The 12622-nt window shown below is 50.9% G+C and overlaps 1 protein-coding gene across 1 annotated transcript in view; it reads right to left on the bottom strand.

The window, feature by feature from the left end:
• Positions 1-424: 424 nt before the first annotated feature.
• The window catches only part of Padi2 (peptidyl arginine deiminase 2), a 40830-nt gene continuing 28632 nt past the window's right edge, over positions 425-12622 (bottom strand). Inside the window, exons 10-16 of the mRNA XM_036177599.1 lie at positions 12437-12544; positions 10036-10187; positions 8872-9016; positions 8506-8599; positions 4366-4451; positions 1657-1785; positions 425-1280 (exon numbers count right to left, since the gene is read on the bottom strand). Of these exons, the coding sequence (XP_036033492.1) occupies positions 1047-1280; positions 1657-1785; positions 4366-4451; positions 8506-8599; positions 8872-9016; positions 10036-10187; positions 12437-12544 (948 nt within the window). The 3' untranslated portion in view covers positions 425-1046. The remainder of the gene's footprint in view (positions 1281-1656; positions 1786-4365; positions 4452-8505; positions 8600-8871; positions 9017-10035; positions 10188-12436; positions 12545-12622) is intronic.

Below are 12622 nucleotides of genomic sequence, written 5' to 3'. Positions count from 1 at the left end.
ACTGATTGCTGAGGCTGGAGCCTGCCCAGCATCCTTGGACTTTGTGGCCAACATCCAAGATGAGGGATAGGCTATTTCTCAGGCTCTGGGAAGCCCCAAATCTGGCTAGTGGCAAAGAAACTCTGAGGGGACCGTGTCCAGAATAGAAGGATGGTGGGAAGAGGGACCCATGGACTGGCTAGAGAATTGAGGACCAGGCAAGAGAAATGGAATAGCATTGACAGGTGAGGGCATCTGTACATACTGAACTTTGGACCACAGATGCTAGTCTGGGGAGAGAGTGTGTGCCACCACTGCCTGGCTCCGTTTCCAGTTTGGCCTTGAACTCAGAGATCCAGATGGATCTCTGCCTCCTGAGTGATAGGATTAAGGGTGTGTGTACCACCTCTTTCTGGCCTCTATGTCTAATCTAGTGGCTGGCTCTGTCCTCCGATCCCCATGCAAGTTTATTAGGGTACACAATATATCACTACAGCCAAATTTGGGCAGCCTGCATCCATAGCAGGTGAAGAACTCTCTTTGGCTAAGATCTATTTCCAGAAGATTCTAAGCAGAACAATTGGACCCTCAGGGAGTGGGGACTCTGTGTCCAGGAAGCCAGGAGAGGGTGAATAAGGAATGAATGGTTGGAGGGAGGTGAATGCGAGATGATGGTGCTGTCCAAGGAACACCAGGACCCTGGGCTCCGTGGTCTACCTTGATTATCAGAGAATGGTGCTGGAAGACCCAGTGATCTCAGAGCCTCCTTTCTTTCTCCCTTCACTCTGATCTAGAACAGAGGCTGAGAACTCTTGAGGAACGGTCTGACTACATGAAGTCTGGTTCTGCCTGCCAGAGCTCTGCACACTAGCCATGAGTCCAGCTAATTTCCAGGGGGATGGTTGGGCTTATTGGGGATGACTCCAGTGGACACTGAGGCCCTTATCCAGGGACAGCAAGACACAAGTACCCCCCAATCCCACCCACTTCTTGAAGGGGGAGGACTTGGGGGCACAGGGAGGACCTGGAGATTACAGGGGAAGAGGGAGGGCCAGGGCCCCTGCTAGTCAGGGCACCATGTGCCACCACTTGAAGGTGAAGGGCTTCCTGCGAACATTGGTGCCACAGTGCACCTCTCCCAGGAACTTGTGGTAGGCAGAGATGTCATCAATGAAAGTGCAGGCAAGGCCCAGAGGCTCCAGTAGGCTTCGAACATGTGTCTCCAGGCAGCACTCCTCCTGCACTTGGGGCCCGAAAGGCTTGGGGATGCCCAGGTCCTTGTCCAGCACAATCATGTTCACCTGGGAGGGGAGTGGGTGTTTAGGGAGCAGCCACTGTTTGCCTACAGGTGTCATGCCCTCAGATCCCTGTTACTGTCCTATGTAGGAAGTGTTATCAGGATCTTCCTTTAGAGGTGGGGAAACTGAGGCTCGGATTGAGCTAAGCCTGGTTTGTGCTGTGACTTTTACAAACACTTGCCTATCTGCTAAAGTAAAGGGTCTGGGCACACTCAGTGAGAAAACAAGGTTAAGAATATCATCACCAACAGGGAATGGAAGACCTCAGAGAGGGCAAGTGCCAGACATGAGGTCACACAGGAACTCAGCTAGGCCTTTCTGGAACTGGCTGTATCCTGCTGGGTGTAGCACAAGCAGGGCTGGAGCTGGAGGGTCTCACCATGTTAGGGAAGAAAGCCCTAGCCTGGTGGTCTTCATCCATCTTAAACAGAGCGGGCAGGTCAATGATGTCCCTCTCAGTCAGTGCCAGCTCTTTCTTGAGGATGTCACGGTTCCAGTCCAGGCAGCGCTGGGGGAGAGGGAGAGAGGTAGCATGGAGATTAGGCAGGCACTTTGCCTGCATTCCAGATTCCTACTGAGCTGGTGTCCCTGACACCTCTCCAGCGTCTCTCTACCAGGGCTAAGGGACAGTAGTAACTTTGTGTGTGTATGTGTGTGTGTGTGTGTGTGTGTGTGTGTGTGTGTGTGTGTGTGTGTGTGAGAGAGAGAGAGAGAGAGAGAGAGAGAGAGAGAGAGAGAGAGAGAGAGAGAGAAGGTCTCCCTGTGGAGCCCAGGCTATCCTGAAAGTCTCTTTGTAGATCAGGCTGCCCTTGAACTTACAGAGATCTGACTTCCTCTTTGGACACTTGGATTAAAGACATGCACCAAGTTGGGGATTTAGCTCAGTGGTAGAGCGCTTGCCTAGCAAGTGCAAGGCCCTGGGTTCAATCCTCAGCTTAAAAAAAAAAAAAAGACATGCACCATTATGCCCCCTTAATGGCTCATTTTCAAAAATGGCTTGAGGTTCCCAAAAGATCTATTAGCCTAGCTCCCCAAATTAAACTTTACAGTAGAAAATTGCTAACAGCCGAGCTTGCCTGACAACAGGCAGACTTGACAGTTATGTACCTGACAAACTGTAAAATAAACAGGGTGGAAACAGACAGCAGTCCTCAGAGTCCTTGTTGAAAAACAGACTAAAGTGGCGGAGACTCAGGTGACACTGGAGGGCTGTGTCCCCCTGATTACTCGGCTAATGAGGAAGGTGGGGAGGAGCTGGCCTTAGGGATTAAAAACTCTGTCTGCCATCAACCAGTGCACCTGCCATCTGGGCTTTGCAAAGCTGTAAGATAAACTGCCTGGCTTCTGATACTCTGTCTCCAGAGCTCTTATTACAGAGTGTGGGTGTGTATGTCTTTGTTTCTCACAGGGATCATGGAGGGATAGTCAGAGGTCAGCATCCAAGCAGCCAATGAGGCGTTGGCACAGCTTCAGTGGGTCCTGTGTAGCTCCCCTGGGACTCTGTTGTCCCCTCCATCCCCACCGCACTGCAGAGTGTGGCTGGGTTGTAGTAGATTCTCTGACCTTCTGGTGAGAGTTAATTAGTCGGATCTTGCCACTGCTACCCCAGTGATTAGGCCAGAGGTGAACAGTGATTCAGGGTTAAGCAAACTGGTGCTTGGAAACTCCCTGTCCACAGTGATCAGTTCAGGTTGACCCAAGTCAGAGTGAGATCAAGTTCTCGTTCCAATGCTGTGGGACATCTAAGTCTTCGTAGATGGTGTGCAGTGTCTACGTGAGGCTTTGAACTTCTACAGCCATGAGGGCACCTGCACATACCAGTAAACACAGAGCAGGAAGAGCCGGAGCCCTGATCAGCCTGTGCCTGAGTTCCACACAAACGCAGTTTTGTGTTGGTATAAACTTTAAACAAACTCTGCCCACCCCGACCAAGGCCCTATGTTGAAACTCCAGCCCTTCCCTCTTTGACCACTTTGCTCAACTCTGTTGTCCACTATGACCCACATCCTGGTAGCAAGGGCAAGACAGGTTCTAAAGATAAAACTGCCTTGTCTGGGTTTGCACTTAACTCCTCGCTCCCCAGACCTCCTATATAAACCCCAAGCATCCCCTTCAGCAGATACCCCTTTCCTGCTGTGTCTGCCACTCACTGTTTGAAAGAAACAGTCCAGTCTGTCGAGGCCAGTCTATTTTCTGCCTCAGAAATCGAACACCTTGAACTCCTTTTTGTTTGTTTGTCTTTTCCTTTCTTTTCTTTCTTTCTTTCTTTCTTTCTTTTTTTTTCCAGTTTTTCAAGACAGGATTTCTCTGTGTAGCTTTGGAGACTGTCCTGGATCTCACTTTGTAGAGCAGGCTGGCCTCGAACTCACAGAGACCCACCTGCCTCTGCCTCCCGAGCGCTGGGATTAAAGGCGTGCGACACCACACCCGGCTTTGTTTGTTTTTTCGAGACATGGTTTTTCTACCAACGTGCAACTTTTAAGACTCAGGCACCTAGACTGTCACCCCTAGATCCAACCCCTCAAAGATGTGAGGAGCTGAAGCTCCAAAGTGAGGGGTACACTCAGGCCAGCATTGTCCTGGATGGCAAGTCTGAAGCTTTAGTGAGTTTTAAGGGGACTTCTTCTGTGAGCGCTTGTCTGATAGAATGCTGGTGCTCTGGACCTGTGCCTGCCTTAATGGTTCATTTTCAAAAATGAATTGACTCTTGCTAATGCCTGCTAGTCCAGCTACCCTCCACTAGCTCTATTAGCCTAGCTCCGCAAATTAAACTTTACAGTAGAAAATTGCTAACAGCTAAGCTTGCCTGACAACGGGCAGACTTGACAGGTATGTACCTGACAAACTGTAAAATAAACAGGGTGGAAACAGACTGCAGTCAGCACAACCCTTGCTGCTTTCCCAAGTCTCCTGCTGGGATCTCAGGGCCTTGAGCCCTCTGCGTCAGCATGGGAACACAGCAAGGAGATCCATCATGGAGGCCCCTCTGGGCCAGAAGCTCCAAGCCCCTGACCTTTCTCCATAGAACCAGCGCCCCCCACCCCCAGGCAGCCACGTGCCTGGCCCCTCCCGCCGCCTGTTCCCGCACCTGGAAGTACTGGTTTTCCTGCGTGAGGCTCTCATTGGACAGGATCTTGTTGATGGTGATGCGCTTGCTGCTCATGCCCCCCAGGCCTGTGGGGACCAGAGGATGACAGGAAATCTTAGCTACCGGCTGGGGGTTCCATCTGAGCCACCCAGGGAAGCAGCATGCATTTCTCTCTCCATATCCACCATGGCCCTAAGCCAGGAAGGGTGTAGGCATCTTGTTCTCTCTGGCAGGAGGAACAGACACCTGGGTGCCCCAATAGAATGTTAGTAGCTGATCTAATACACCAGACCCTGGAGAGAGCCTGCCTTTGGCTCCAGCTCCATAGCCTCGAGGTTTTAGTGACACCCAAGTGCCTGCGATTTGTCCTTTGGTCCTGCTGCTAGGGATGGAACCCAGGACCTCATATACACTAGGTAAGCTTTCTGCCATAGAACGACATCTCCCAGCCAAGAAAGCAGTCTTTTGAAAGTTTAATGTGGATTAATTTAGTAGTACCCCTCCCCCTCACCGTGTCCCTATGAGGTACCAGCTACTGTTGAAGGTGAGGAAGCTGAGGCACAGAGGTTCTATGAGTCTTGAAAATTCCCCTCTACAAGTGGCCACACGGGCAGACTGACTGCAGTACATATATTTATATTGGTTTTCGAGACAGGGTTTCTCTGTGTAGCCTTGGCTGTCCTGGAACTCACTCTGTAGACCAGGCTGCCCTCTAACTCATAGATCTGCCTGCCTTGTATATTTGATTGAACTTTTTCCTTTTAATTTTTTTTATAGAGTCTCTCTAGGTTGTGTGGGTTAGCCTGGAACCCACAATCTTCTGTACCAGCCTCCCAGGTGTTCAGACTTGTTATATTTGATTTTTGTTTGATCTAGGAAGAGTTCTTGGCACATCCTAGACTTGACAAACCATGGCACCAAAGAGATCAGGGCTATGGGACCCTGCCCCTAGGCTGCTGCCACATCACGGCTCACTTGTATCAGTACCTCTAACCATGGGGTATGTGGGCAGCATTTGAGGAAAGTTTAAGATAGAAAGGAAGGTCCTAGAAAGCCAAGCCTCATGCCTGGCAACCCAGGAAAAACTCGCCACCAGGTCGCTAGCACAAAAGGACGGGGGTCTTAAGTGGGTCTGTCCTTGATACCAGTAACACTGAGTTGCACTCCTTGGACAAGGAGTGTGATAGCATAAGCAAAAGCCAGTGGACCTTGAGCGTCAGGATACTAGCCTAAGATGTGGCAAAAAGTCACTTAAAAGAATGCCGAACGGGACAGAGACCATCGAGGTTATCATTCAACGCTGTAATACATTGGATTCCAAGTGGTGAGGATGACGAATGGGTTGTGTCTACTTTACAACAGGAAGAGAGGGCAGACGTGTTGTGGCCTCTCTCGCCCTGCTGCCTGGCGGGTTTCCCCAGCGGATTCTCTTTCTCATGATTAATTCAAGCACAGAACTCATCCCCAGGTCTGCCCCACTTAGGAGGGAGATAAAGTCTCACTCCAGGCCCTGCAGGCACGATATCACTTCCCTTTCCAGCCTCAGTGCCATCGTTTCTCTCCCCCCTTTACATTTCTGGGGGAGGGCAGGAGGGGGGTGTGGCTTAGCAGGAGCATGCATGACCATCATGGGAGGTCCTGGCTTCCATCCCACTGTTTTGAAAACACAAGTTTCTGGGTGCAGATCACATGGCAGTCTGGGGGCCTTTAGTCCCTCTCTAGGTTTGGTGCCCTTTCACGCACTAGTTCTGAAGACATATTTCACCCTTCTTCCTTTCGGGATGACCTTGAAGTCAGGACCCTTCTGCCTCCACCCCTGGAGAGCTAGGATTACAGGTGAGCACTACCACTGGGGATTGAACCCAGGACTTTGGGCATGCCAGGCAAGCACTCCACTAACTGTGCACCCCCAGCGATGCATGATTTTTGGTGGTAGAGCTGGATGCTCAGAGATAAGGTCCTGTTGAGTGCCCTCTGGGGCTTCCAGCTAAGGGCCTATGATCACTCACTGTGGTAGTTTGAATACAATTGGCCCTCATAATCTTATAGAGAGTACTATTAGGAGGTGTAGCTTTGTTGGAATGGGTGTGGACTTGTTGGAGGAAGTAGGTCACTGTGGGGGTGGGCTTTGAGGTTTCCTATGCTCGAAATACTGCCCAGTGTATCAGTTGACTTCCTGTTGCCTGCAAGATGTAGGACTCTCAGCTAAACCTGCAGCACTATGTCTGCCTGCACACCACCATGTCCCTGTCATGAACCTCTGAAACTGTAAGTGAGTCACCCCAATTAAATATTTTCTTTATAGGAGTTGTTGTGGTCATGATGTCTCTTCATAGCAATAAAAACCCTAAGACAGAAGTTGGTACCAGGGACCGGGGCATTGCTGTGATAGGCCTGACCATGCGTTTGTTTGGAGTATGGACCTTGGGACTGTGGATTAGAAAAGCTGTGGAATGCTTTAAGAGCTGCTTAATGGGCCAGACTAGTAGGACCATGGAAGGCAGAGGTGCTGAGTGTGATTCAATGACCTGTGGGCCTGGATCAAGGCGTTTCAGAGGAAAGTATTAACATGTGGCCTGGAGATCATTCTTGTGATATTTTGGTGAAGAAAGTGGCTGCTTTTTGCCCTGGTCCAAAGAGTCTGCCTGAGGCTAAAGTGAAGAATTTTGGATTAATTCCATTGGCAGAGGATATCTCAAAACAGCCTAGTATAGACTCTGTTTTGTGGTTACTAGTGTTAACTCTAATGTAGATTTATAGTGGAAAGGAGCAAGCTGGGCAGGGTAAATTACAAAATGTAAATTTTGAGGAGAAAAGACACCAGGAAGTGGAATGGAGCTGAGTCCTGGGTTCAAGGAGAGAAACAAGGTTCAGAGTTAAGAGATGGAATAAAGGGACCTGGGGCCAGATCCCACCCAGCTAAAGTTCAAACTTGTGAAAAGGAACTAAAGAAAAGCTTAGAGCCGGGTGTGGTGATGCACACCTTTAATCCCAGCACTGGGAAGGCAGAGGCTGGCAGATCTCTGAGTTTGACACCAACCTGGTCTACAGAGCAAGTTCAAGGACAGCCGAGTTTAGGCAGTGAAGGGAAACAGAAAGCTGGGAAAGATGTAATTAAACAAGAGGGCCATGTTCCAGCCCCAGCAAACAGCAGAACCCGGCAGTTCGGCCATGTGGTTCTGGAGTTAAGGACAGAAGAAAGAAGTTATGGAATAAAGCCGCTGAGGCCAGGCATATGTCAGGGGTGTCCCTGAATGGAGGCCTAGTAGAGAGGCCATTTTGTGAAGCTGTGAAGTTAAAGCCTGGATTGCCTTGGAGGCTCCAAAATATCGGAGATGCTAGAGTTGTGGGGTACCTGCCAAGGTGAGCTGCTAACAGGGAGTAGAACTAGCCCAAGAGAAAGAAGTGTGTTGCAGTCAACAAAGGTGATCAGAGTTGGAGATCTGAAGAGCATTTTGACATCAGACATGGAGATGCAGAGTTTGGAGTTTACCCAGCTGCTTTTTGGTCTTGCTTTGGTCTAGTATTTCCTCACTGTGCTCCCTTCCCTATGTATTGGAATGGTAATATATGTCCTATGCCATTATATGTTAGAAGTATGTGAACTGTTTTTTTAATTTTGATTTTACACGGGATTACAGTTAAGAGATTCATGTGAATCTCAGAAGAGATTTTGAACTTTGGACTTTTAAACATTGTTGAGACTGTGATAGACTATGGGGACTTTTGAAATTGGACTAAATTCATTTTGCATTATAATATTGTTATAAGCTTATGGGGGCCAGGGAGTGGAATGTGGTAGTTTAATTGTAATTGGCCCCCATGATCTCATAGGAAGTGGCACTATTAGGAGGTGTGGCTTTGGTAGAGTGGGTATGGCCTTGGAGAAAGTGCATCACTGTGGGGGTGGGCTTTGAGGTTTCCTATGCTCAGGATACTGCCCAGTGTGTCAGTTGACTTCCTGTTTCCTGCAAGACATAGGATTCTCAGCTACACCTGCAGGATCACATCTGCCTGCACGCCCACCATGTTCTCTGCCATGATTATAAAGGCCCGAACCTCTGAACTGTAAGTGAGCTACCCCGATTAATGGTCATGGAATCTCTTCACAGCAACAAAACCCCTAACTAAGACACTCACCCTTGAACATAACGGCCTCCCCATGCCCTTCCTTCTGCTTCTCTCGGAAGAGCTGGTAGCAGGCTGAGGTGCTGGCCATGAGCAGCCGAAATTCCTGCAAGAGACACCCCAGTGGGTGGTACTGTCAGGGAGGGAAGGTGGCCAGGACGTCAGAGGGACTAGGGCTCTGACTGCAAAGCACTTCATGCCTCCCATGATGAATGTCTTGGTTTCCTGGAAGGGTCCATCTGTCTTCGGACTGTGTCTCACATTTCTTCTATCCTGGGCAATAACATCAGGTCAAAGTATGGACCCTCTGCTGGCAAGGCCTGGCAGTGCATGGATTCTTGGCTATGCAATTCACTCTAGTCTTGGGGATCAGCTCACCTTTGTGCCTGGGATGGGGACGAAGGTCATAAACTCATCTACGTGGCCTACAGTCAGCCAATCGGAGTAGAGCTCCACGGGAGCCTGCACCTGCTGGGCCTGCAGAAAGTCACACACCACCTTGGTCATCCTCCGGCCTCCAGACCTAGGGCAGGATTGGAGAAGAGGAGACTTTTAGCAGGTTATCCTTGTGGTTTTCCTGCACCAGAGCAGTACCAGGACGAGGCGTTCAGCATCTGGAACCCATGCCAGATTTGGGTGTTACCAGCAATGGCACAGGTGGAAGCCTGAGTTGAGACCCTGGTGCAGGAAGAAGGTACTGGAGCCCTGGGTGGGAAGAGGGCACGTTGGCCACAGTCAAACCTATGTGGAGGGCGTAGAGCTCAGCCTTTGCCCCAGAGTTTGCCAGTGAGCAGCTGAAGTCAGCTTCCATGCTCAGCATGGAAATGACATGTCTGCGGCTTTCATTGTCTCCTCCAAGGCAGGGCAAGGGCTCGGTACTCCACTGAGGCCCAGGAAGTAGCTGCTGAGCGGATGAGTGACCAGTGAATTAGGGGGACGGTGGGCTAATGGTCATTACCCATGTCCCCTAGATAGTAGAACATTCCATGTGGGTCAGAGGGACTTGATACTCAAATCCTGGGTGACCTCAGGTTCTAGGCAGCTCTTCAGAAGTGAGTACCCAAGCTGCTCACTTTCTCCCAGCAACTGTTTAGCTCAAGGTATAATCTGCCTTTTGTTGGCTGGGCAGAGAGTATGGTTATCATGGACAGCCGAAGGAGCCAGGGACTCATGCCTGTGAGGCAGGGCATCCCTGTGTCTCTCTCTCCTTTCATTTACAGGCAGCCCCCTCTCTCCCACTCTGCTCTGCCAGTGTTCCTTCACTAGGCTCCCATGCCCCTTCCCCACCTGGCCTATGTCTCACTATACACCCTCCCATTTGTGGAAGACAATTATTGGATTGCATATTGGATCTCAATTTATACTGAGGTGTAAAGGCTAAGTTGGCTTTCTCTCCATCGGCGTCTACTGATTTACAGTGCACTGCATCAGGGGATACATGCCCCTTACATTCACTCTAGGCACACACACTCCAGGTCACTCCTAAAGGGACAATCATGCTCCTATGCCTGCCACCCCCAAGCCCACCCCAGCTTATCTTACAGAGGGAAACTGCTCCCGATGAGGATCCGGCCAAGAGGGTATGTCTTGCCATTCACCGTCACAGGGGGACTGACCTCCAGATTCCCAAAGGAGTCAAGGCTGGTGACATTCTCAAAGAGGGGCTCCCGGGTCACATAGCCGAAATCTGGGCCCTGGGCAGAGAGAGGGGGCACATCTGCCTTTAGCCTCCTATAGCCAGGAGCCCTCTTCCTCAGCAGCCATTCTATGGTGACAACCTGTGCCACCTGCAGTCTGGCGCTCTGGATTCTCAGCCTCAAGGATGGCTGTTACCTGAGGCTAGCTTATTGCCACTGGGGAGTCTGTGAGTATACTGACCCAGTGAGGGAGTCAGTGTGGGTATGATGTGTGTGCACCCCATCTCAGCTTGGGCCCTGGCCCCTCGGCACAGGCACACAATGTGATATCCAGGTCTGGCCTCACACTTCTGTTGACCTTCCTGGCCACCTCAGAATTTCTCTGGCCCCCGGTTTCCACTTCTCTGAGAGGGGTTTTCAACCAGGAGGCCAGAGGCAAGATGGTGAACAGATTATCCTCAGGGATTTGCTGGACTTGCCCAGAGAGTGAATTGTGCATCCGAACCCACTATGAATGACTTCTGGTATCTCCCTGCAAGGAACTCAGGGTCACATGACTTGCTCTGGCCAATGAAATATGAGCAAGGTGGGAGGCTTTCTCGTCTTCCCACAATAGGGGAATGGTAGTTCTTAGCCAGGCTGTAGCTCTAGAATGAGGGCATAGAGACACAGCCAGCCATCAGGTCAGGTGGTGAGCAGCAGGAGAGACTGGCTACTGTCAGTCACTAGGGTTTGGGGCTTATTTGTCACTGCAGCCTGACCTAGTGACAGCTGACTGATAGTCACGCCTACCCATCCCAGCAACAGCACCTGTCCATCAAGCCCACAGCTGGCCTAATGGTCCTTAGTACTTCAGCAAACTGGATTTTGTACACAAGAAGGGAAGATGCTGCCTGTCCCTGGATTTTAAGATTCCATACATATGTGTTCTTTTTTTTTTATACAAATGTAGAGATCTTCTTTGGGAGTTTGTGCTGGAGCAGGGAGTGACTTGCTTGACCAAAAAAACCAAACCAACCAACCAACAGAAAGACCCTATATGGTAGGCAGATATGGTTTACTCAGCCTCAGCAAAGAGACTCCAGGGACAGGCGTGCTGGTGGGGTGGATGGCAGCAGCTTAGCGCTTTCTCGCCTGGGGGCCCTTGTTGGCCATGTGTGAGCTGGCCACAGGTGGCAGCTGGGGCTTTACAGCATCACACAGGGCGGCAGGCACGCAGCACAAAGCCGGGCCTGGCCCGGCCTCTGGGAACAATGCAGCCGGGCCTTGGCACCAGGCCAGCCTGGAACACTAAAGACAGATGGAGCCCAGGGAAAGAGAAAGGACAGGGCTGGGAGCTTGGTTCTTATTCCCGATGCCTGTGAGAATCCTGAGGTGGTCAATTTGATGGCCCTCTCCCCCAGTGTCAGGGAAAATGGACGGTACCCACATGGAGGGCTACTGAGGGCTGTCTACAGGCAGGGGCAACGAAACTGGACCGTGGTGGCCACGGATGAGGCATAGTGCCAAAGCCTTCTGCGTGCCCCGATTGAGTAACAATCTTGGGCAACATCTCCCTGTTTTACAGAAGCACACTGAGGTTTATGAAAGTTCAGAAGCCTGCCCAAGGTCCCCTTTCTGCTATGGGGGACCAGGTTCTGCTATGCTGTTCAAGACCAGGTTCCTCTGTCATCCCAGAGTGGGGCTCACATGCTGCTTCTGCCTCCTCTCCAGAGGGGACTTGGGAAGGGTCACCTCTAAATGGCATGATACTTACAGCAGGATCTGTCCTACATGTAACTGTGGGAAAGCCAGATCTGCCGGTGTCTCTGTAACATGCTCCACACCGGCTTCTGGGTCAGTGTGAGGAGTGAGGATGCAGAGAGGCATATTTCAGTCCTCCATGTGGCTTGGAGGCCACAAAGTGCGGGCGACAGTGACCTCCCAGGATGGGGAGGAGACAAACTGCTTTAATAAACCCCATGGCACTGAGAGTCACATCCAGTGTCTCGGCGAGCGGTGACATCTGTAGACTTCTGCCTTGCCTCTTTGAAGCTTACTTAGCTACAAGTTGGAGGGTTGGGGCAGCAGCAGGGGTCAAGGCCTCTGGATCTGGGCCCTGCTCTGCTGCCCATGGTTCTCATTTCCCACAAGGCAGCTCTCCCAGTTTAGAGATGGCTTTGGACCTCAGGGCCCACTGACCCATTTTTCAGATGAGAAAACAGAGGCCCCGAGTGGAAGACTAGTTATTCTCATGTGCCACACATCACCTGAGTGTGCTGTCCTCTATCCCCACTGTCACCCCCAGGTGACCCTCAGCATCTCACCAGGAGCTGCTTAATAGGGAAGTCCTTCAGATTTCCATCTCGAGGGGAGTCCAGCACCACTGGGAAGCCTTTGTGGGGTGCCTCAATGTAGCCAAACTCGATTTCATCCTGTGGAGTAGAATAAGGAGGGCTTTCAGCTGCAGTGGTACCTATGGGTGTCTGGAGCAGGATGGATGGGGGTATAAC

The sequence above is a fragment of the Onychomys torridus genome, chromosome 2 (assembly GCF_903995425.1).
Source record: "Onychomys torridus chromosome 2, mOncTor1.1, whole genome shotgun sequence".
NCBI classification, from domain to species: domain Eukaryota; kingdom Metazoa; phylum Chordata; class Mammalia; order Rodentia; family Cricetidae; genus Onychomys; species Onychomys torridus.
This window is presented reverse-complemented; position numbering and strand designations above follow the sequence as displayed.